Genomic DNA, 24,211 nt, shown 5'->3' on the forward strand with positions numbered 1-24,211 from the left:
AAAGCAGAGGCACATGCTTTAGACAAACCTGATCTCTTGACACTGATTGGTTGAACATGCAGTGCTGTGGGCACAGACCCAGCTGAGGGTGATTATAAGTACAACTTTATCACACTAGGCTCATAATCAGCCCTCGGCTCACACATGCCACATTCACAGTGAAGGGAGGGAAAGAGAGCAGGCGTAAACTGCCCCCCGATAATTCCCCCGTGTCAGGATGTTTGAATATTTAAAAGCCTCCCTGGATGCAGGAATAATAAGTGTCCTTTGGAGCTCATTTGTTATGCAGAGGATTACTCCTCAATGTGGAGGCATCTTAGGCCTGTTAGCTCAGCAATGATAGATGATGTCCATCCTCCTGCTGTGTGTGAACACAAACAGATCTGTATATGTGTATCTGTTTCATAGTATCTCTAACTACCTTATGTTTGAGACATGGCTAATCCATGTATAGGCCACTCTCGTTAGGCCTTTTTCACACTGCAAATGTAAACAGCGTGTATTTATTTCGCCTCCCATTTTAAAGGGATAGTACACTCATAAAAGGACAATTCTGTCATCATTTACTCAGCCTCCTGTTGTTCCAAACCAGTATGATTTACTTTCTTCCATAAAACACAAAAGGCAGATGTTAAGCAGAGTGTTAGCTTCAGTCACCATTCACATTCATTGCATAATTTTTCCATTCAGTGAAAGTGACTGAGGTTGTCAGTCCCTCAACTGTCAGAGTTTGCATTTTTGGGTGAACTGTCCCTTTGACAGGATACAGTATTCAGATTACCTGTGTAAGTTGCAGAAGCGTGCTTTTACAGTTCTATTTTTGCTGCGTGTCTTGTGCGGAGCTCAGCAGAAAATACAAAGAAATAGCTATGTACACCTATTTATCAACAATCTTTTGCAATGTAAGCTTATGTGAAGCAACATAAAATACTGGAGCGAACTACTGACGTCTGTCTGGCTTGATCCAGGTTCCACATGTAGGCACACAAACAGCACTTTCTATTCAGTAAGTCTGACTGATTGCAAAAGTTTAAGTATTTTATAGCTACACTTTGGGGTTTTGGTTTCTATTTTAGGATTAGATTAATAGATTAATACAATTAAGTAGATGAATACAAATTAATAGTTAATAATGTATATTATTAATGATTAAATCTATGTATATTAGACTATATGATGATCAACTTACTGTAGTAATATTGGCCAACCCCAAATGATCAGATAACCAAGGAAATACTCAGTTGTAACCTTAGTAAATTACTTTAATTCCTGTATAGAGTTGCAGCTCGGTTACACAGAAACATTACGCTGCAGTACCGCTTAGGTGCTGCTTATGTGCTGCTTATGCATGCAGTGTAAGCAGAGCTCAGGAGAGCCAATGAAGTGCGCATGAGAGAGAAATGTACAGGTCCGCAGGTGAATATAAGTGACGAGGAAAGCTCTCTTAGAAATTCAGAGTTGTGTGTCTCAGGAATGTGTCTGTCTCGCATAACCAGATCACTTCAACTGTGACACTTCCGTCTTTCACAGCCACCTCTCAGATGTATTCAGCCTCATTTGTGGTGGTAGATATCCTCTCTGGGAGACGTTAAATGTGCAAGCCACTTTCACAGCATAATTAATGGTACCTTGTTAAAAATCTGTGGCCAAGTCTCCAGCAAATTCCTCACTAATTCCCACTTTTCTCTTTGCTTCTTCACTGCCGTTTCTGTTTAAGAGGGAATGTTTTACCCTTGGTTGATTTGTATGAGCTTTGTGAACCGGATTACTTTTTGCTGTCCTTTCTCTAGAGTTCATTTCTTCTAACTTGGGCCTGACTGAAAACATGGATGTTGCTCATCCATAAACTGAAATTGAATAGTTTCATTCCTGGATGCTGATTGGCAGGGTTGGAAGGGTTACTTTAAAAATGTATTCCGTAACGAATAGTAAAAAAAATAAAATAAAAAAAATAATCAGTAACCTAATCCAATTACCACAATAAGAAAGTAATGTAATCAGATTACTTCTAATAACTTTTGGATTACATCAAGGTCATAAATGTGAATAAATTCAAGAGAAAAGCAATATGATCGCAAAGAAAACTTGTTTAAATAATGTTATGAGCAATGTAGTTATTTATATATAAGAAAGTAAAAACATGAGGAAAAAACAACAGAAGCACTGCCTCCTTAAAGGAATATTCCAGGTTCAATACAAGTTAAGCTCAATCGACAGCATTTGTGGCATAATGTTGATTACTACAAAAAAATTATTTCGACTCGTCCCCCTCCTTTCTTTAAAAAAAAAAAACTAAATGTGACCAATTTTTTAAGGGGTTTATAGACAATTTTAAAGCTTATAATTTTATAAAAGCACTTAAATTAAAGGTGCAGTATGTAAGATTCAGAAACCCTTGTTATTAATGACACCTGTGGTCGTTAAGTGAACTGCAGCCAGCTACCTGTTGCTCGTGCTCGCGCTCGTGCACACACTCCATAGGGACGCGAGCGAGCGAGCATCGGCCAAAACAATGACGTAACGTACAAAGAGGCTGAACGTGATTCACCGGCATCATGCTAACAGAGGTAAAAAAGAGGTAGCATAATTAAAATTACACAGTTATGATTGTTTTACTAAAAATTGAGACTAAACTAAAACTACTTATAAGCTAACATAGCATACTGATACACACATACAGATACATACTACCGAACTATACCAGAGGGTTTACTGTTGCACTACGCTGTTATGTTGCACTATTGTATGTTTTGTATGTTAAATGGTGTACTACGATCAAGAAACCAGCGTATTTGCTTACATTTATCCTGTATTCCTGACTTTTAGTATAAAGAGAAGATCGTTGAAATTATTTGAAAGTTATGAAGCAAGGTAGCTTGCAATTCGTCAGCGTTAGCAGGCAAGATCAAGTTAGCTAAAATTACACAGATCAATCCTTATGGCACTATATTTCACATGCTTTGCAGTTATGTAAGCTTATCTGTTTGGTTTTGATCCCCAAGACCGAACGAAGGTCCCTCCAGGAATCAAATCCTCTGCCGATGTTCACTCCATTTTTTGCTCAATCACAATCATGTTCTCACTTAGCCAGATGGGATTCAGTAGATAAATGTTTTTTATGTTGTTTTATTTTTTTGGGCTTACTCAGAGTTTGTGTAGGAGTAGGTGTTGTGCTGGGAACCGGATGTATGCTGGATTCCATCTCTAAGATAACGTTACCTAGTGTTGCGTTTTGTTGTCGCTGTTGAATAGCGGAAGAAAAGCACTGAGTCAAGGCTCTCGGGAGTGCGCATAAACGTCACATCCTTTGGATTTTCCCGGCAAAACAGACCTGCTCCATTTGCATGAAAATCAGTCTACAGGCTTTAATAGGCAACCTAGGAAGTCTGGGAAGGACTCATTTTTTAAGTTGCATAACAAGCCGGTCACACATTGGCAAAAAAAAAAGGCGAATATTACATGAAAATTTTTACAAATTGCACCTTTATTTATTTTGTTAAAAGTCATGTATTTTTTTTAGCTATAATGTTCGTTGTTTAAATTGTCATTTTTACAGTCATTTTAAGGTTTTAGGGTTTGTTGACATTACATTGTCATGGCAACGTTGTAAAATTGGCTGTAACTTTACACAGAACAGGTTAGTAAGCGATCACACTAAAACCATGTTTACACACACATTGTTTATGTCTTGTGGCTATAGCCTACTTTTGAAAAAGTGAGGATTTTAGCATTTAAAAATTTAACCCCATTCACTTCCATTGTAAGTGCCTCACTGTAACCTCAATTTTTGCTTTTTAAAAGAAAAGGAGCAAGTCTAAATTAATAAACTTGTTGAATATTCCTTTTAATTGGAAAAAAGAAAATGTTCAAATGTAGAACAGCTCAGTATGTTTAAACAAATAGTGTGAATCTTCTATCTGCTACAGAAAAAGAAAATGGCTTATTTTCTCAAGCAAGTACAGTTAGAACAGAAGTACTGAATTGTGTTTTGGTTAGCAGTTGACAAAATCTGACAGGATATACCTCAGATTCAAAAACACTGCAAAGTTTAATTCTGTTGTGTATTGCAGTTAACGTGTAGACTACAGTAATCGACAGCATTCATTAACTTCCAACTGTGTTCAATGTTGTAATTCAATTTTATTATTAATGCAATGCATCCAATGTCTGTCTTTCTGCTTTCTCATAATCCACTGTCCAACATCACCAGCTGACATTTGTGGGTGTCACATTTTCCCTCACCCAGACCAATAAATTTAAAATAAGTATCAAAATTAGATAAATTGTGCATTGCTCTTTTTCCCTAAGAACCTCTTTTGGTATGTACAGTTGTGTACAACGGGGAGTTGTCAAACCCCACCCCATCGCTGGGGGAAGTGGTCATTTTTATGCTTTAATATGGAACATGTTCCTTTCTGCCGTAATGTCAATGATGCGCAAGTCATGTCACAGTACTGGCAGCTCCTGCGAAATTAGCAGTTGACGGTCAGAGGATGAAACTATCAGGGAGACCTTAACTAATTTTAGCTAACCTACATGATTTCTGTATGGTTCTTTCCTACAAATGTTTCTCTAAATTATATGTCAGGTCCTTGGAATAATGACAGCATCTTAACAGCTGGAAGGCATAAATTGCAATGAACTATAGCAGATGTTGTTTCCCTTTTTTCCTTTGGAGACAATAATGTTGAAATTTCCACAAAAATAATGCATTTTCTTCAGGGGCCGTTGCAATGAAACAGCCCTTTTAATGACTTGACCTCGTTTGTCTCGAGCACAGTGTTGATGTGAGACTTGAGTGGCGCTCCTGACCAACAAGTCACGCGAGAGAACCTGAAGAGATGTCGAGCACACATCTGAGCATCTGTACCACTCTAAAGCAAGCAACGATCATTGTATGTCAGGAAGATCTTTTGTTATAAACAAAAAAAAATTAATCCTGCTAATAATCCCAATTTTTACAAAATGAAACTGTAATCTGATTATGTTGTTTATTTAAGTAACTGCAACAGATTAGCTACACATTTTTTTATGTCCTGATTACACATAACGCTGTTACAAGAATTCCGTTTCTCCTCGAGCCTGCTAAGTGCTTCTTACCATGCTAAAATAGCTGAATCTGAATTAGTGTACAGAGTATTCAGAGTACGGTATGTACTGCATTTGATGACGCTTACTACTTAACCGATAATGAATAATAATTAAAAAAAAGTTGTAGAACAGTATTTTAATTGAGGAAAACCCACTTTCATATGCTTCATATGATTGAATAAGTTTCAGTATGTCAGCTTTTACAATTAACCTCATTTTGTTCCCATGCTGTATGCTTAATCTAAAATAAAAACATCCAGCATGATGACAGATCCAGGCTAGAGCTGCCATATCCATCTCAATAAGGTGATTCATTTACCGCCACTTTCACCGGTTCATTTTGCTTTATCGCTTTGTTTACCTCTTCCTCCATATGCCTCCCAGGCACACTGTGTTCTCAGTGCTTTCCATATTCTCATCGCACCCTTAAAACTGCTTTGATCCTTTCAGATGTGTTATAAAAATGCCTTTTCCCCATCAGCTTTTAATTACTGTTATTTGCTGACACAGCCGTTCATGTTGGTAGTCTGACGTTATGCGTCGGAGGCTTCATTCCTCCCTCCTGTTTTTTCTTTGATCCCACTTTCTCCCCCTCTTCCTGCGCTCCATCTTCCGCACGTGCTGAGTGCAGGTGTAGCCGTGTGAGTGGATGCTGCCATGGGTGCACATGGATGCCTGGTTGTGTTAAGGCGAGGGCGGGCTCAGTATCTGATCATGCTTTCCTGCTCTCAGTGCAGGGGACTGCGTAGGCCGCAGCAACCAGCCAATTAGCAGCTGATTTCAGTTCCTGGAGAAGAGCTCCAGTGGCCTCTGTGGCCCTGTCTTCCACGGAACTGTTAATTAGGAAGAGATCATGACTTGTTTGCATCTTAGTGGAAGTAATTACGATGATTTTGTGACACACGTTTAACACATGTTACTGGATAATTGCTGATGAAAACCCAGTGCAACATATGTTCATACGTCATTGGATTTAGTTTAGCTAAAGTTTAGTTTAGCACAGCATTTCGAGCTTTAGCGTTAGATGGGTACTTTTTTCAGGATGACTCATGTCAGTGTTGACTGACAAATTGAACTCTGTGGAGTTCAGCATTAGCTGTAGCACTACTCCACAGTAACAGTCATGCATTGTAATGTGACACTCATTGCTCAAGCAATTTCAACTTTGACCTCGTTTGTTATGAATTTTCCAAGCACTGCCAGTGATTACCGGACAGTTCACTTAACGTATGCACTGTCTGTCTTTACAGTGACAAATCCAACATTGCACCCATGTTTGTCATTTTCTCCAATGATTTTTTGCCACTTGTATTTAGAAAACAAAGTAGCAAGAAATTCTTAAAATTTGTAAACTTTAATAAGAGGTCTTCATTTTTTTTTTAGTCATGGTACCTCAGTTCTTGAACTAATTTAATTCACTATCAAGAGCATCCCAAGACGAAAGGTTTTGTGAATGCATATGTACCCATGAGGACTTTTTTTCTCTGTTATGTACACAAGTAATGTTCAAATACATGTTTTCACTGTTTACTGTGTACACTTCTGTGTTCACAGTGTTCCTCTTTCTACCTGGCAACCTTGTAAAATCGCCCTTCAATGATGCTATCTGCAGTGCTTTTCCTGTGGAGGTCAAAACAGCGGTGTGTTGAAGCTGTGATTCGAGTCATGTGAAAGGGCCTTCATGGAACATTAAAAATGGGGTTCTTTAAGGATATTAAAGTTTAAATAAGATCAAATAAAATTGACCTTAGTTAAATTAATCACTGGTCTTATTGTGAATGATTAATCTCTGCATGACTTCACAATCTTTCATGAAAGTATAATAACTTGCTCCTTCTCTGAAACAACTTTCCTTTATGGCTGACATCATAAAGCCCTCTTGTTTTTAACCGCTTCCCTCCAACCATCTCCAGCTAGCAGTGCTAGTCCATTCTTGCTTGAAATGCCCACTTTTCATAATCTAATCAGTTCCCAATGAATGTTCTTTTTCACTCAAAAATGGGTCACATCACTGAAGTAAAATGGCTTGCGAATAATTACATGTTGACTTTAAATGCTGTGGTTGAACCTAGCATTCATTCATTAATTCCTTAATTGTTTTTATGCTCTCAGATTTGTTTAATTGTAGATGTCCTGAGCAGTCACCGTGGTTTGGATACCTGGCTGCTGTTGGCTGCATTGATGTGTGAATGGCAGGTTTGGGGCTCTGGTGGCAGGTGCCATTGCTGCAGCCTGTATTTGTCTGGTTGATTTAACCAACACACTGTAGTGAGAAACATAGGTGATTGTCTGTTCCAGGGTGGTGTGAACACAGCTTGGGGGAAAAGAGTGAGGAGGCATCTGTGCAAACTGCAGGATTCAGGATTAAACCTGTCTGCACAATCAAACACTTTTAGAAAACCTGTGCTGTGAATATGAAACAGATAGTACTGGAGTGAATGTATTTAGGGTCCATGCTATCAGGGCTCAACAATAAAGACCCCGTTTACACCTGGTATTAAGATGAGTCCCGGGTAATCTGATAACGTGGACAGGTGAGACACATCACTGTTTACACCTGGTCGCTTAAATGCGTCTACTGTGACCATGTATTTGCATTTTGAAGGGAGGGGACGACATGCAGCTAATGGCACTTTTCCACTGCACGTTACGGTTCGACTCGACTCTGCTTGCTTTACATTCTGAGCTTGCTTTTCCACTGCAGTTTAGTGCCGCCTCAATGTGGGTGGGATTATAGGCTGATCGTCATAGTTGCGCCGCCTCTACTGCCGTGACATCATCTAAAACGTGACACAAACAGCACTGACCATAAACAATAACACAACCGCTAGCTTTTAGCTACTAGCTCATTGTGCTGCATAAAGCAGTTGTTGCATGGTGATTTTACACAAGTGTAACAGTTAAATTGGCCTGGTTGTTTTAGAAGCAAGCTTTCAAGCTGATCAACTAAATAAAGTGAAGCTTTCAAGCAGAATATAGAGTTAACGTAACAAAACGTACATCCTCATTGTGGACTCCAACAACGCAGAGTCCAGGGCACTCTCCCTCCCATTGCTCGGCGGTCTATTGCCATAGCGTCCATTTGTTCGAACCACTTCCACTTTCTTCTGTTTGAACCTCTCCAGCTGTTGTGGTCCTTGATGGTTCTCTAGTCACTTAAGTTTTTTTTTACTTTTCCCTACACTGTTGGTAGGTCCGGTGGTAGCCGTGTGCGGCCAACAGCTGAGACATTTCCTGAAAGACTTTTTCGTTTTGCGTCGTTTCATTCGTCGCTAACGAGAGGAACGTCTGCACCTCGTTTATTGACCACGGCGTGGTTTTGCGCACAGCCATTTCTTTTTACAATTCGAAAGTCGTGTGAACAAATGATATTGCTGTCGCTGTTGCTAACTTTAAAACTAGTGGGTTGATGTCCCATGTCGCAAATCCAGTGACGCCGGTAGTGACTATTCTCTCTGATCTATCAGTGATCAGCAGGGTTTTGACGTCACATTTAGTATCGCTCGGATCGCTTGGAACCTTGACCGAGGTGGTACTAAAAAACGTATCAGGTACCAGGTAATATCCTGGTACCCAAATATATTTGGGAAAACCCCCAAAAAGCGAGTAGAGTCGAGTTGAGCTGTACTGTGCAGTGGAAAAGCCCCAAAACACTATGTCAGTCAGTTAGTCACCATGACATTAAAGCGCAACAAAGCCAGAAAAGACAAAGAAAGCACAAAAAAAACGTTGCACTGTTTCTTCCAGATGTATCTGAATTTGTATCTAAGCACAAACGCAACATTTCCAGCAGAAATATCTGTTATTTTAGTGTGTTTCCTGTATTAACCTAAGTTTCAGATGTTCATGTTTCTCATCTGTTTCTCTGCACGTTGATATCAGACACACTGAAGAAGATCTGTGAAATTCTTGTGCTTGTGTATGTATCCACTTTTTAAAATTTTCCTATCGGACTGTTATTTCCTTTTAAAGTCACTCGTAATCGTCAAAGATGGCATGTTGCCATTTACGGAGCTGTCTCGTCTTCTCGAGCCAACTGCTGTATTAGCATTTCATCTGCACATAACATTTGTGGATCATGTTTTTATGTCTTGCAAAGTTTTTGCAAGAAATTTATCACAAATTCTGTAATAATATCAACATTGTTGTTGCAGTTTGCCATAATTAGTTCTGATTGTCTTGGAAGCATCCGTTAGATTGGGCTGAAAATTGTTGTACCATACGCCATCATTGCTGAGCAAGTGTGTGTATGAATTTATGAAACTGCCAAAGACTTACAATATACTTTTTTTTTTTTTTTTTTTTTTTTTTTCATGGAATGTTTTTAAAATGAAAAATATTAACATATTTGTGATGGGGGCCAGTGGAAATGTTAACGGAGCAGGTAAAAAGAACAGTTTTTAAACCCTGCATGTCCTTAACTAATCTTTTGACCTATGAAAATGTTACATTTGATGGGCATTTTGAAGTCATTCAGTGCAGTTTCCTTAGGGCTTTTGGTTTGCACATGCACCTCGACATGTTAAATCATGGTGCTCATGCAGATGACGAGTTTGAAACCACCTTGCATTTCCCTGTTCAGTTCCCTCATCTTTTCCCATTTTAACTCACTTTTATCTGAAAAGCATGGCAGATTTTTCTCAGGTAGCTTGGATTTTTGTATTTTTTATTATTGGAGAGTGTCCTATATTTAGAGGTGTGAGTCTTTTTTTTTTTTCGTTGCTCTGTTTGTTCAGATGAATTTACAGCTCCTGCAGTGACTTATCCTCATTTTGGCTCCATATATTCAACGATTACACTGACAGATATAACTATTTACACATTGCTGGGCAAGACTAATTGAGGTAGATGATGTTTTAAAGAGAGCCAGTTTATAGCCTGATCTAGTGGTTTTGAAGTACTGCCTATAAAGGACGTAATGTTCTTGAGTTGTGGAGGCAAATGATTCAGGTGTTTAAATGGAGGGAAATGCAATCTTCCTCTGCCTTTCAGATGTCCCACATCAAATAAGAATATCCATCCTTCTTGCAATTTCACTGACAATGCTTGAGGTATTTTCAACACACCACCAACCATCCAAATAAATTGATTCTGATTGCTTTTCCACTGTGGCTGAAGTGTTCTTTGGTGTGTTCTCTCTGGTAGAGATAGTGGCTTCTCAACCATTCCCTGACGCCCCATTCACACTGACAACAAGTTAATCACTGGAGATCGCCATGTGTCTGTACTGTTAGTCACTTGTGGTTAGTGTTGCTCTGTATGCCTTAATGTTATTGGTTGGCTTCACAACTGTGGTCATAGATTTTGAAGATCTGACCACAAATGAGATGTATTATGGCAAAAATAAGATGGCATTTTATTTAGTCCACGCATCACTTTTTTTTTGTTATATCCCTGCATGCGGGCAGTGACTACTCATATAGGACAGTGAAATTGCTCACAGGAACATTAACTTCTCCGTTGTTTTGCAGACGCTCGACTACATAGAAGGATCATGTGAGTTCCAGTGTCTTCACTCCTATTCATAGTCGCTGCATTGCAGCAGTGCTTATTTGCATGAAGTTAAACTTTTATCTTTCCCCTATAAAAGACAACCGTTTAAGGCATGACTGGTGGAACATGGTGCATCTCAACACACTTACCGAAAATGAACGTCTTCAGTTCACGTTGTCGCTGAAGATCGCTGTCAGTGTGAACGCCCCAAGGGCTGTTCTATATACTGTATACCACAGTTGAAAAAAGCTGAGTGAATCACCACACACACAAACCGAACAGAGACCCATAAAATAGCACCAGATGCAAAACAGAGATGCATGTGTCTTCCACAATTGGCACTGCGGCAAAAAATCTCACTCAAACTTACTGAAAGTCAATCCTTTAATTAATCCAGTGTGTGAGCATATGATGGCTTGTGGCTGGAGGGGTATGGAGTGTCATTGTTCTGCTTAGTTTTAATCCGCAGAAACAGGCGTCTCTGTTTACACAGTGGATCAGAAAAGCTCTGTATCTTAATGAGAGCTGAGACTGCTCGCCTTTGATGTCATTGCTGTATTTTATGAATGACAGAGTCTTATATAACTGCACTAGCTGCACTCATCCAGCAAACAAAGGCTCCTCAAGGAGAACAGAGATGTGGCCTCAATAACAGGGACTATGAGAGTCATGTTAATACACAGTAATTGTAATGGTGTAACATTTTTATTCACATGTAAAAATACTTATACGTATCTGAAGAATAATGTACAGTCAGCTAGTCACATATAATCCAATATGTGCAGATTGAAAAATATACACTCAGGGTGTCTCCTTATGGAAACAGACCAATCATTGCTTTGAAATAAAGGAGATAATGGCTTTGTATCTCTCATACACTTTTGTGTGCACTCAGACACTCATAAACTACAATTTAAGTAGGCACACTTACCACTCAAATCCACTGTCATTAAGTTCTGTATTTTAACGAATATAGAAGAATACTCTATTTCACTGTCTCCTTTTCCTCTCTCTCACTGAACTACCTAGTTCTGTTTAATGCTGGATAGAGAAGTGCATCTCATCTGTCTTTTATGCACAAATTTACTAAGATGCCCCTTCCAGCCTTTGAGCTCTCTCTCTCTCTCTCTTTCAATTAATTTTAATTTAAAGTACTTTATTAGCATGATTGTGTATACCTACAATATTGCCAAAGCATTAATACACAAAACAGATAATGACAAGACAAATAATAATAATAAACAGTAACAAATAACAATAAAAATAGAATTAAAATAAGGTGCCAGGTAATGAATAAAATAAAATAAAAACTATAATAACATTATACACTATACAATATAAAATAAAATAAGCATTTAACAAAACATTATGAACATATGAACATGAAACTGCTGCACTTTTGCAGTCTTGTTTACAGTGATCCCCGTCTTCAGATTTAGGAGAAAGCACATCATCTCTGGAAAGAGAGCCTCTGCTTTCCAAGTGTTAGACTTTTTCATCTTAATTTTCTGTCTTCCTCTCCACAGCTTTCCCCCACTGATAAAAATCTGGAGTTTGACCGAGACTTCCGCATTCGCCATTATGCAGGAGACGTGGTGTAAGTAGTCTTGGAAGAGGTGTAAGTGGACTCTTTGCTGTTTAGGACCATAAACCCTGAATGCTGTAATTAACAGGCACTGTTAGTAAACCACTGATAGCTTAACTAAGCAGAGAGAGATCTGGCCTTTCCCTAGGGCACAGATCAGGTTGAAAAATATGAATCTCACAGAGCCTGTCATGAACACTTTCCAGATCATATTTTGCCCCAGTCGAAGTCGAAAGAAAAAATTCTAAATCAAATTTTTTTGCAAAAATAAAATGAAGCCTGTTTTTAAGTTACAAATATTTTTTCATGGGGATATCATTTTCATGGAAATTAAGCACATTCCCCAGTTCTCATTAGTGTAATGCAATAAAAGTTGTATTTACATTGTGAAGTGTTTATGCATTTTTCTCTCTCTCGAGGTGTAATATGACCTGGACATGTTCTTCATGAGATTCGCTCTAAAAGGTTTTGTTTCATAAGTAATAATTTGAGTGACGCATTGGGTGAAGATCTATTAGCCACACTGAATGATGTAAACAGCAGAACTGTGGTTACAAAAACAAGTTTATTGTGAATTTGAATTTGCAATTTCATATTTTCACTTCTGTTGCCAGATTTCAGGCTGTCTGTTATTTGCTAAAGTTCTGTGGGTGTATGTGTGATGTGACACCATTTTGAAACCCCTTGTTGATGTTCAGGCTCCTGTGTGTGAGAAAGAGAAGGGGGAAGGATATCTAAAATTATATTCCCAGTTAGGAGCTAGAACTATAGAGCTCTCACTGTGTCACAGTTTTAATACTTCGGGTCTCCAAAGAGACTGTAGCACTTACTATAACAACCATACTTAGATCAATGTGTGTCTTTTTTTTTTTTTTTTTTACATTAAAATACCTTTTTTACCCAATCTTAATATGCAGAGACAACTATAAGCCATTTGTAGGCAATTGTCCCGAAAAGTATAATCAGGCAGTGCTATCAAAACATTGCTCTGTTTGTTTAAGCATTCCATCAAGACTGACACAGCAACATTGACTCAACTAATGGCATGGGTTTGGGGCGGGACTCCCTGTTTGGCAACCAATGGAAGGCTAAGGAGTTGCTCGAGAAACCTGTTTGAAAATGAGCATTATTTTGCAATGCCATTTAGTGTTACTACTAGAGACACAGAAATGAGACTTAAGCTTTAAGTTTTAAGTCTCAGACCATTTTTCATCTGCAAACTCTTTTGTGTGATTTGTTTTTGCTGCTGTTTCTCCATTTATTTTAATCTCAATTTTCAGTTACTCTGTTGTGGGCTTCATTGACAAGAACAAGGACACCTTGTTTCAGGATTTCAAGAGGCTACTTTACAACAGGTCAGTATAACCATACATCCGTCCAGTCTTGCATGTATTTACACACCTGCCGGGTGTCGCTTGACATCCTTGACTTATATCTATCCTTCTCCGTGCCTGTGTTGCACAGCTCAAATCCTGTGCTGAAGGCCATGTGGCCAGAGGGCAAGCTGAGTATCACAGAGGTCACCAAGCGACCCCTGACTGCTGCCACACTTTTCAAAAATTCCATGATCTCTCTGGTGGAGAACTTGGCCTGCAAGGCAAGGAGGATATATCTGATATGTGTGTCTGTTTAAAGTCATAATTTTGTGTGTGTGTGTGTGTGTCTGTGTGTGTGTGTGTAGACCAGTTGACCAAAATTACGTTTCCCAGAGAACCATGAATTACAGTAAATGTGCATAATCCATAACTGCATATTTACTCACTATCGCTTTCTGTTGGTGCATATAGGAGCCATATTATGTCCGTTGCATAAAGCCAAATGACGTGAAGTCTCCGCTGCTGTTTGAACATGAGCGCTGTAAGCACCAAGTGGAGTACCTGGGCCTCCTGGAGAACGTCCGGGTGCGACGAGCTGGCTTTGCTAACCGACAGACCTATCCACGATTCCTTCAGAGGTGAACATACTACTCCTGTCGCTTGTCCGCCATGATAAATCAGTTTCTTTTGCCAACATGTGTCCATTTCAAAGCATTCTTTACAGGGTTCCCATGGTCATGGAAACCTGAAAATATCAGGGATTTTTAAAATGGTGTTTTTCAGGCCTGGAGAAGTCCTGGTAATATAAAAATATTTAAAGTCATGGTCATTTCTATAGCGAGTATTCATGTTTCTAATAATGCTCTGCTCTAAAATATTCCATCTACAAGATATTGCTCTGCTTAAGAGTAATGCCTGCTCCCAACCTATAGTGATATCCGATTAGTGAGTGATTGTTTTTTTGTTTTTTTTTTGCATGTTTTTTTTCAATGAATTGTCAAACCAGTTTAAACATCTGTCTGAATAATTCATTAGCAAATTGGTTTGAATCAAAGTTATTTAAAAAAATCCTTATTCAGTAATCACAAGTGACTGGAAAGGTTGTGGAAAAGCATGGAAATCCATTAGTCAAAACATGTGGGAACCCGTCAGTTGGCCATTTACGAATGGAACTCATGGATTGCCAGTCCTTGCCAACCGTCAACGCTCTTGTGACAGTTTGTGTGAGAAAGTGTGGAGTGATATGTCTTTGGTTGCTAGGGACATCTGAAACTATGCAGATTGATCAATCATATTGTGAATGTCTTATGCAACTTGTTGATTTGAAAGCTGTCATCCTGTAGTACCATCTTCACCAAGTGTCATGCTTGCTGAAGGGTTTTATGTAACAATGACAATGCCAATTTTTGCCAATAGCCTTGACCAGATCCAAGAGGGTTAGTCATAAAGTGTTTTTATAGCATACATTGTATTACTAATAAATGTAAATATATTTTCACTGAATATACAAGAATTCTCGATATATACATGATTCTCGATATATACATGATTCTCGATATATACACTATATTGCCAAAAGTATTCGCTCACCCATCCAAATAATTGAATTCAGGTGTTCCAATCACTTCCATGGCCACAGGTGTATAAAATGAAGCACCTAGGCATGCAGACTGCTTCTACAAACATTTGTGAAAGAATGGGCCGCTCTCAGGAGCTCAGTGAATTCCAGCGTGGTAATGTGATAGGATGCCACCTGTGCAACAAGTCCAGTTGTGAAATTTCCTCGCTACTAAATATTCCACAGTCAACTGTCAGTGGTATTATAACAAAGTGAAAGCGATTGGGAATGACAGCAACTCGGCCACGAAGTGGTAGGCCACGTAAAATGACAGAGCGGGGTCAGCGGATGCTGAGGCGCATAGTGCGCAGAGGTCGCCAACTTTCTGCAGAGTCAATCGCTACAGACCTCCAAAGTTCATGTGGCCTTCAGATTAGCTCAAGAACAGTGTGTAGAGAGCTTCATGGAATGGGTTTCCATGGCCGAGCAGCTGCATCCAAGCCATACATCACCAAGTGCAATGCAAAGCATCGGATGCAGTGGTGTAAAGCACGCCGCCACTGGACTCTAGAGCAGTGGAGATGCGTTCTCTGGAGTGACGAATCACGCTTCTCCATCTGGCAATCTGATGGACGAGTCTGGGTTTGGTGGTTGCCAGGAGAACGGTACTTGTCTGACTGCATTGTGCCAACTGTGAAGTTTGGTGGAGGGGGGATTATGGTGTGGGGTTGTTTTTCAGGAGCTGGGCTTGGCCCCTTAGTTCCAGTGAAAGGAACTCTGAATGCTTCAGCATGCCAAGAAATTTTGGACAATTCCACGCTCCCAACTTTGTGGGAACAGTTTGGGAATGGCCCCTTCCTGTTCCAACATGACTGCGCACCAGTGCACAAAGCAAGGTCCATAAAGACATGGATGAGCGAGTTTGGTGTGGAAGAACTTGACTGGCCTGCACAGAGTCCTGACCTCAACCCGATAGAGCACCTTTGGGATGAATTAGAGTGAAGACTGCGAGCCAGGCCTTCTCGTCCAACATCAGTGTTTGACCTCACAAATGTGCTTCTGGAAGAATGGTCAAAAATTCCCATAAACACACTCCTAAACCTTGTGGAAAGCCTTCCCAGAAGAGTTGAAGCTGTTATAGCTGCAAAGGATGGGCCGACGTCATATTAAATCCTATGGATTAAGAATGGGATGTCACTTAAATTCATATGTGTCTAAAGGCAGATGAGCGAATACTTTTGGCAATATAGTGTATATATATATATATATATATATATATATTAGTAATTAAAATGTGACCAAACATATTATTATGCATAGCCTGGATAGTCTGGCAAACCGTAAGATGACTCGGGTGTGGAAAGCAGGGATTTGTCCAGGCTATTGTTGGCTGGGGTGGAAAACTGTTGACCTCACCTAGTGATATAGTCACGTTGGAAGGAACACTTTGAGGAACTCCTAAACCCTACTAACACGCACTCTGTGGAGGAGGCAGGGATGGAAGACTTGGGGGGGGGGGGGGTGACATTCATTTCCCTGGCAGAGGTCACTGAGGTAGTCAAAGAGCTCAGAAGTGGCAAGGCGTCAGGGGTGGATTCTCCCTGAGTTGCTGAAGGCCCTGGATGTTGTTGGGCTCTCATGGCTGACACGCCTTTTCAGCATTGCACGGGGTGGTACCTAGGGATTGGCAGACAGGACCTGAGGGTGTGTTCCAACTATTGAGAGATCACACTTCTCAGCCTATATGGGAAAGCTTATGCCTGGGTGCTGGAGGGGAGACTCCGGCTGATTGTCGACCTCTGATTGAGGAGGAACAGTGCGGATATCATCCTGGTCATGGAACAGTGGACCAGCTCTTTACCCTAGCGTGGGTGCTGGGGGGCATGGGAGTTTGCTTATCCAATTTATGTGTTTTGGAGAAGGCACAGGACTGTGTACCCCAGGATCTCCTGCTGCGGGAGTATGGGGTTCCGGGGCTGCTAGTGCATGCCATTCAGTCCCTGTATAACCGCTGCGAGAGTTGTGTCCGCATCCTTGGCATTAAGTCAAGCTTGTACATAGTGGGTGTTGGACTATGACAGGGCTGTCCCTTATCACCGATTCTGTTTGTGATATTCATGGATAGGATCTCAAGGTGCAGCCGAGGTGTGGAGTGTTTCCAGTTTGGGGGCCTCAGGATTGCATCCTTGCTATTTGCAGATGATGTGGACCTGTTGGCATCATCATGCTGTGACTTCCAGCGTGCACTTGGAAGGTTTGCGGCCGAGTGTTAAGTGGTTGGGATGAGGGTCTGCACCTCCAAGTCTGAGGCCATGGTTCTCTGCCAGATAAGGGTGGATTGCTCTCATCAGGTAGGGAGAGAGCAGCTGCCCCAAGTAGAGGAGTTCAAGTATCTCGGGGTCTTGTTCATGAGTGAGGGACTTTGGAGCGTGAGATCGACAGGCAGATTGGTGCAACGTCTGCAGTAATATGGTTGCTGTACTGGACCGTGGTGGTGAAGGATAGTAGCTTTGGGTAGTGACCGAAAGAATAAGATTGTGAATACAAGCGGCTGAAATGAGCTTTCTTCGTAGGGTGTCAGGACTCACCCTAAGGGATAAGGTGCGAAGCTCTGACATCCGAGAGGGGCTCGGAGTAGAACCGTTGCTCCTCCGTGTTGAAAGGAGCCAGTTGAGATGGTTCAGGCATCTGATTAGGATGCCTCCTGGACGCCTTCCTGCGGAGGTTTTCCGGGCATTTCCAGCCCAGGGGAAGACCCAGAACATGTTGGAGGGATTATATCTCTCGGCTGGCCTGGGAACGCCTTGGAGTCCTCCAGGGTGAGCTGGAGGATGTAGCTGGGGAAAAGGACGTATGGGCTACTTTGCTTAGTCTGCTGCCACCGCGACCCGGTCCTGGATAAGCGGTCGTAGATGGATTAATGGATAGTTTGGATAGCAAAATAAATAGACTTACAACTTTTAAAAGCAAGGAGAACACATTTCTTCTATCCTTTATTGACAACAAAAGTCTAGTGTCCTAGGTAGGCAGGGTTGGGAGGGTTACTTTTGAAATGTATTCCACTACAGATTACAAAATACATGCTGTAAAATGTAAATTGTAACGTATTCCGTTAGATTACTCAAGATCAGTAATGTATTCTAAATACTTTGGATTACTTCTTAAGCACTGGTAGATTGTTTCACTTGTTTTGACCTATAAGAATTCAGTAAGTACAGTAAGACAAAATACACGTTAAAAATACATTCTCTGAAAAACCTAAATATCTTATGCAGTCTTGTCTTAAGGATTTTTAGATATTTTTACAGGAAAAAATACAAAAATTATTACCAAGAATAAGATTTTTGCCCTAATATCAAAGGTCTTATTAGAAAAAAAGAAATTATGATCCAACGAGAATTTTCTTGATAAAAATTATGATCGTGCCTGGTAACGTGCATGTAAAATGGCTAGAAATAGCATTTTAGTTTAGCGTAAAGCTGACAATTTAAACAAGGTTTATTTCTATTTCTTCTGCTCCAAACTTACTTCTCTGTCTGCTCGTATGAATGTAGCACATCATAAGAAAGTGTTTCACCACTGTTCAAATGCACTTTGGATCGCATCATTTATATGTATTAATGTTTTCCATCTAAAAGGACTAAATATTAAATGAAACAAATTACAAGAAAATGCAAAGCAATCTCTTCAGTAATCAAAATACTTTTTGAATGTAACTGCATTCTAATTACCAATTATTTAAATTGTAACTGTAGTGGAATACTTATACTTACTTATATTTTGTATTTTAAATATGTAATCCCATTACATGTATTCCCTTACTCCCCAACACTGTAGGTAGGTAGGTAGTCCTCTAGGTAGAAACTAGCCAAATTAGGGAGATGCCAACATAAACAGATTGTATGACATGCCCTCATCCTTGATAAACCAAGCTACATCAATATGGGTTCACTTGCAATAAAAAATAATGATGGGTAGTGTATTGTTGTGCCTATGCAGTTTATGGCAATATTAATACATTTCACAGTTTTATGTTTTTGCAAATTTTGATGGCTTCCTGGTGTCTAATGTAAAATCAGGATCCTGTAGCACAGCCAGTTGAGAACCACTGCTCTAAACACTTTGAAACACTTGCCTAAACTTTGAGTTGATGAGATTCAACACCTGGGTTTCTCAACATTTTTGTCATTGAGAGAAATGTAATCTAAATAACATCTAATTGAGAATTCAGTGTTCACAGCACTCCTAGAAGTATGTTGTGTCTCTGTGAATCAAGACTGGACAAAAGGTTTAGGCGTTTACATGGCATGCGAGATCGGCGTAATGGGCAAAATCTACCCATGTCGATGGGGTTATTCATAAGCTGTTTACGGCCTTTACTCCGATAAAGGAACATGGTTTATTGTGTTTACATGACTGCACATGTTGTCGGCTTAAGCATAATCGCAGAAAGAATGTGCATGTAAACATGCTCAGTGTCTTCTGAAACAATACAATTGGTTCCTTTTACACTCTAAATCTTGAGAGCAGTCTCCTTGGCGATCGTGATTTCAAGCTCGATTACGCTTCCTTCAGCGCCATCTAGTGCTGTGCGCATGCGTCAAGCACTAGGAAGTGTAATCAAGTTTGAAATCATGATTGTGCCAAGAGACTGCAATGGCAAGATGTACAGAGAAGAAGGAGTTATATTTTGGTTTGTTCTCACCCAAAATTGATTGGATTGCTTCAGAAGACATTGATTAAACCACATGTGGATTACTTTAATGACGCATTCATATGATATTTGGACCTTCAGAGTTCTGGCCACCATTCACTTGCATTCTGAGGACCAACAGCTGAAATATTCTTCTTAAAATCTTCTACAATCATTTGTGTTCTGCAGAGGAAAAAAAAGTCATACTCATCTGGGATGGTTGAGGTTGAGTAAATGATAAGAGAATTTTCATTTTTGGGTTAAATATTCCTTTACAATGCTGTGAAAAATATTTGCCCCCATCCTGACAACTTCTGTTTTTGTGTATATATCATACATTGTTTCAAAAATTCTAACAAAATAATCAAACACAAAATACAGTTTTTAAATGATAATTTTGTTTTTGCAAAAAAGTTATCCAATACCAACTGAGCCTGTGTGAAAATATTTGCCCCCTTAGTTACTAAATCCCCAAAATCTATGAAACTGCATTCATAATGGGGTTCAGCTGGACTAGACACACCCAGTCCTGATTACTGCCAGCCCTGTTCAATCAAATCAACACCTAAAGAGAACTTTTTCAGAAGCATGAAGTTGGCTAAATGGTCACACCCAGTAGCAAGGTCAAAAGAAATTTCAGAAATGATGAGGAAAGGGGGCCTTGGTAGCTCAGCAAGTAAAGACACTGACTACCACACCTAGAGTCGCAAGTTCGAATCCAGGGCGTGCTGACCTGACTCTTAGTGTCAGGCTTCCTAAGCAATCAGTTGGCCCGGTTGCTAGGGTGGGTAGAGTCATGTTGGGTTGACCGCCTCATGGTTGCTATAATGTGGTTCTCCCTCTCTGTGGGTCACGTGGTGAGCTGATGCCGTGGAGAATAGTGTGAAGCCTCCACACGCTAGGTCTCCGCAGTAACCCACTCAACAAGCCACATGGTAAGATGCGCAGATTGACGATCTCAGACGCGGAGGCAACTGAGGTTCATCCTCCGCCACCCAGATTGAGGAGAGTCACTACGCCACCACGAGGACTTAGAGCGCATTGGGAATTGGGCATTCCTAATTGGGGAGAAAAGGGGTGAAAATCCCCCCCAAAAAAAGAAATGATGAGGAAAAAGGTGATTTAAATACATCAGTCTGGGAAGGGTTACAAAGCTATTTCAAAGGCTCAGGGACTCCAAAGAACCACAGTGAGAGCCATTATCTCCAAATGGAGAAAACTTGGCACAGTATTGAACCTTCCTAGAAGTGGCCGACTTTCCAAAAATCCTCCAAGAGCACAGCAATGACTCATCCAAGAAGTCAGAAAAAAACCAAGAACAACATCCAAAGAACTGTTCATGACTCTACTATAAGAAAGACACTGGCCAAAAATGCCATCCATGGAAGTGTGGTGAGGTGAAAAGCACTGCTAACCCAGAAGAACAGCGAGGCTCATCTGAATTTTGCTAAAACACACCTTGATGATCCTCAAACCTTTTGGGAGAATGTTCTGTAAACTGATGAGTCGAAAGTGGAACTGTTTGGAAGACAAGGGTCCCGTTACGTCTGGCGTAAATCAAACACAGAGATCCACAAAAAGAACTTCATACCTACGGACAAGCATGGTGGTGGTAGTGTGATGGTGTGGGGATGCTTTGCTGCTTCAGGGCCAGGGCGACTTGCAATAATTGAGGGAAACATGAATTCTGCTCTCTACTAGAAAATCCTAAAGGAGAACTTCGAGTTATCAGTCCGTGAGCTGAAGCTCAAGCGCAACTGGATTATGCAGTAAGACAGTGATCCAAAGCATAGGAGTAAGTCCACCTCTGAATGGCTCAAAAGAAGCAAAATTAAAGTTTTGGAGTGGCCTAGTCAAAGTCCTGACTGAACTTGATTCAGATGCTGTGGCAGGACTTTAAACTGGCAGTTCATGCTCAAACCCTCCAATGTGGCTGAACTAAAGCAGTTCTGCAAAGAGGAGTGGGCCAGAATTCCACCACAGCGTTGTTAAAGAATGATCTCCATTTATCCATTTTAGAATGATCTTCATTTATCGGAAGCATTTGGTTGCAGTTGTTGCTGCTAAAGCTGCTAAATTAAATGTAAGGGTGCAGTTTGTTTTTCACATGGGTTATATTGGTGTTGGATAACTTTTTTGTAAAAAAAAACAAAAAAAACATTCTATTTGAAAACTGTATTTTGTTTTTACTCAGGTTGCCTTTGTTTTATGTTATATCTCTGTGACGAAGAGGTGGGCAAAGCTGGGTCCGTGAGGACATGCGCTTGGCCCTAAATCGGGCTAATCAACCGGGAGGGGATAAAAACGAGCTGGAGGCGCCAGTTTGGAGAGAGGCGTGTGTGTGTGTGTGTGCGCGCGTGTTTTATGTTGTTTTAAGTTGATTTCTGTCATTAAAGTTTACATTGACTGTTCTGCTGGTTCCTGCCTCCTCCTTGCCCATCCTTTACCCATTACATTGGTGCTGAAACCCAGGAGGGAGGAGGGATGCGCTGTCGCGGAGTCCTTGCCGCTACCATCCACCAGGGGAGCAGCTGTGGAGGGGTCGCTGCCAAGAAAGGGGAGGAGCCGTTCCATCCACCAGGGGTTGGAGGATTCGCTGCCGTCTGCCAGGGTAGGAGCGTGCTGTCATCCACCAGTGGGCGGAGGAGTGGCTGAGGACTAGGCAATGGCGTGTCCGGGGACCGGCGAGCCAGTTTTCTCTCTCTCCTTTCTCTCTCTCTGTCACTCCGTCTCGCTCTTTTCCTATCCCATGTCCCTCCCCTCTTCCAGGGCTCCAGAAATGCAGGGAAGACCTGCCGGCAGGAAGGGATGGGAGGGGAGTATCCCTGGCCTGAGTGGAGGAGTGTGACGAGGAGGAGGGCGGGGCCGGGCCGTGAGGACACACGCCCAGCCCTGAATCGAGCTAATCAGCCGGGAGGGGGATAAAGATGAGCCAGAAGCGCCAGTTCGGAGAGAGAGAGCCACATGCGGTCGCTGTGTGTGTGTGTGCACGCGTCTATGTGTTTTATGTTGTTTTAAGTTGATTTCTGTCATTAAAGTTTACGTTGACTTTTCTGCCGGTTCCTGCCTCCTCCTTGCCCATCCTTTACCCGTTACAATCTCGTTTGAAGATCTAAAACAATTTAGTATGAAACGTACACAAAATAGAAGAAATCAGGAAGGGGCAAATACTTTTTCACAGCACTGTAAATAAATGGACACTCTTGATGTGCTTCATTATGTTACATAATCCTTGTTTGACAGTGTAGACAATAGGAAATTATGTATAAAAAACTTGAAAAAACTATTAAAATAAAGGTGCGGTCACACTAGGTTTTGAAAATGCAAAACTACTATGGCTCGCAACACAAAAAAAAAACATGCAGTTTTCACGTTTGCATTCTTTTTTTTGCCCCAAGGGTTCAATCTGTGACAGTTACATCCTCTTATACAAAATCACAGTCCAAACCTGAACTTTGGTACGCAGTGGAAGACAAAACTTCTTTGCATGTGCTTGCTTTTCCATTGTCCCGCATTTGTATGCATTTGAAAGGATATTTTGTATGCATATGAAATCCCCTTAATAAGATCCTTAAAAATGTATAAAAACAAATCGAACAGTCAAATGTTACTTCATTCCTCACTTCACTTATCTCTTTTTTTTTTCACCTATCAGATATAAGATGATCTCAGAGTTTACCTGGCCCAACCACGACCTGCCGTCGGATAAGGAGGCAGTGAAACGTCTGCTGCAGGGTTGTGGGTTCGAACACGATGTGGCCTACGGCAAAACCAAAGTGTTCATACGCACTCCTCGAACCATCTTCAGCCTGGAGGAGCAGAGGGCAGAGATGGTGAAGAGGATCGTCCTCTTTCTGCAGAAGGTTCGAGAACTTCACCTAACATAAATATATTTATCTGGCATAGGCAAGATGCTGTTAATTTTAGATACCTGCTATGTGATATGTAAATCATATTCAGTGGAATGCAAAAGTCTGAAACCACATTGGAAATTGGGAGTTCAATAAACAAAGAATTTGAATAACAAAAAAAGTTAAACAAAGGAGCGTTATGACATAAAATGCATAAAAATATTTAAGATTCTGCACTGATTCTAGGTCACTTAAGTAAATAAGCACATTTGTGACATTGACAGTGTCATCTCCGTCATACAAAAGGTCGGACTTCTCGTTCAGCAGACAAAAGAATAACAAAGTTAACATAAGTACTGTAAATGGCACGCAAATCCCTCTGGCTTTCTCTCTCTATTGTGAGAGTCTGTTGTATCTATTTTACTCTGTAAATACAAATCAAACAATACTTCCAATACCCAGTGTTTTTATTGGCACCTTTCTACCTTTAGATTTCTTCAGCAGGCTAAGAACATTCTGAATGGCAGATTAGTTGACTTCCAGTGTCATTTTACTGTCAAACAAAATGATTCAACGTCATAGCCAGCTACTGTATATTCCCCACTCCCTCTTTACTGTCTTCAG

The 24,211-nt window shown here is 40.6% G+C and overlaps 1 protein-coding gene across 1 annotated transcript in view; it reads left to right on the top strand.

Annotated features, from left to right (window-relative positions):
- The window catches only part of LOC127426984 (unconventional myosin-Id-like), a 100,173-nt gene that overhangs the window by 33,716 nt on the left and 42,246 nt on the right, over positions 1-24,211 (top strand). The window contains exons 12-16 of the mRNA XM_051674243.1: positions 12,111-12,181; positions 13,450-13,524; positions 13,634-13,766; positions 13,957-14,123; positions 23,392-23,599. Coding sequence (XP_051530203.1) covers positions 12,111-12,181; positions 13,450-13,524; positions 13,634-13,766; positions 13,957-14,123; positions 23,392-23,599 — 654 coding nt within the window. The remainder of the gene's footprint in view (positions 1-12,110; positions 12,182-13,449; positions 13,525-13,633; positions 13,767-13,956; positions 14,124-23,391; positions 23,600-24,211) is intronic.

This window comes from Myxocyprinus asiaticus, chromosome 36, assembly GCF_019703515.2.
Source record: "Myxocyprinus asiaticus isolate MX2 ecotype Aquarium Trade chromosome 36, UBuf_Myxa_2, whole genome shotgun sequence".
In the NCBI taxonomy this organism is placed as follows: Eukaryota; Metazoa; Chordata; class Actinopteri; order Cypriniformes; family Catostomidae; genus Myxocyprinus; species Myxocyprinus asiaticus.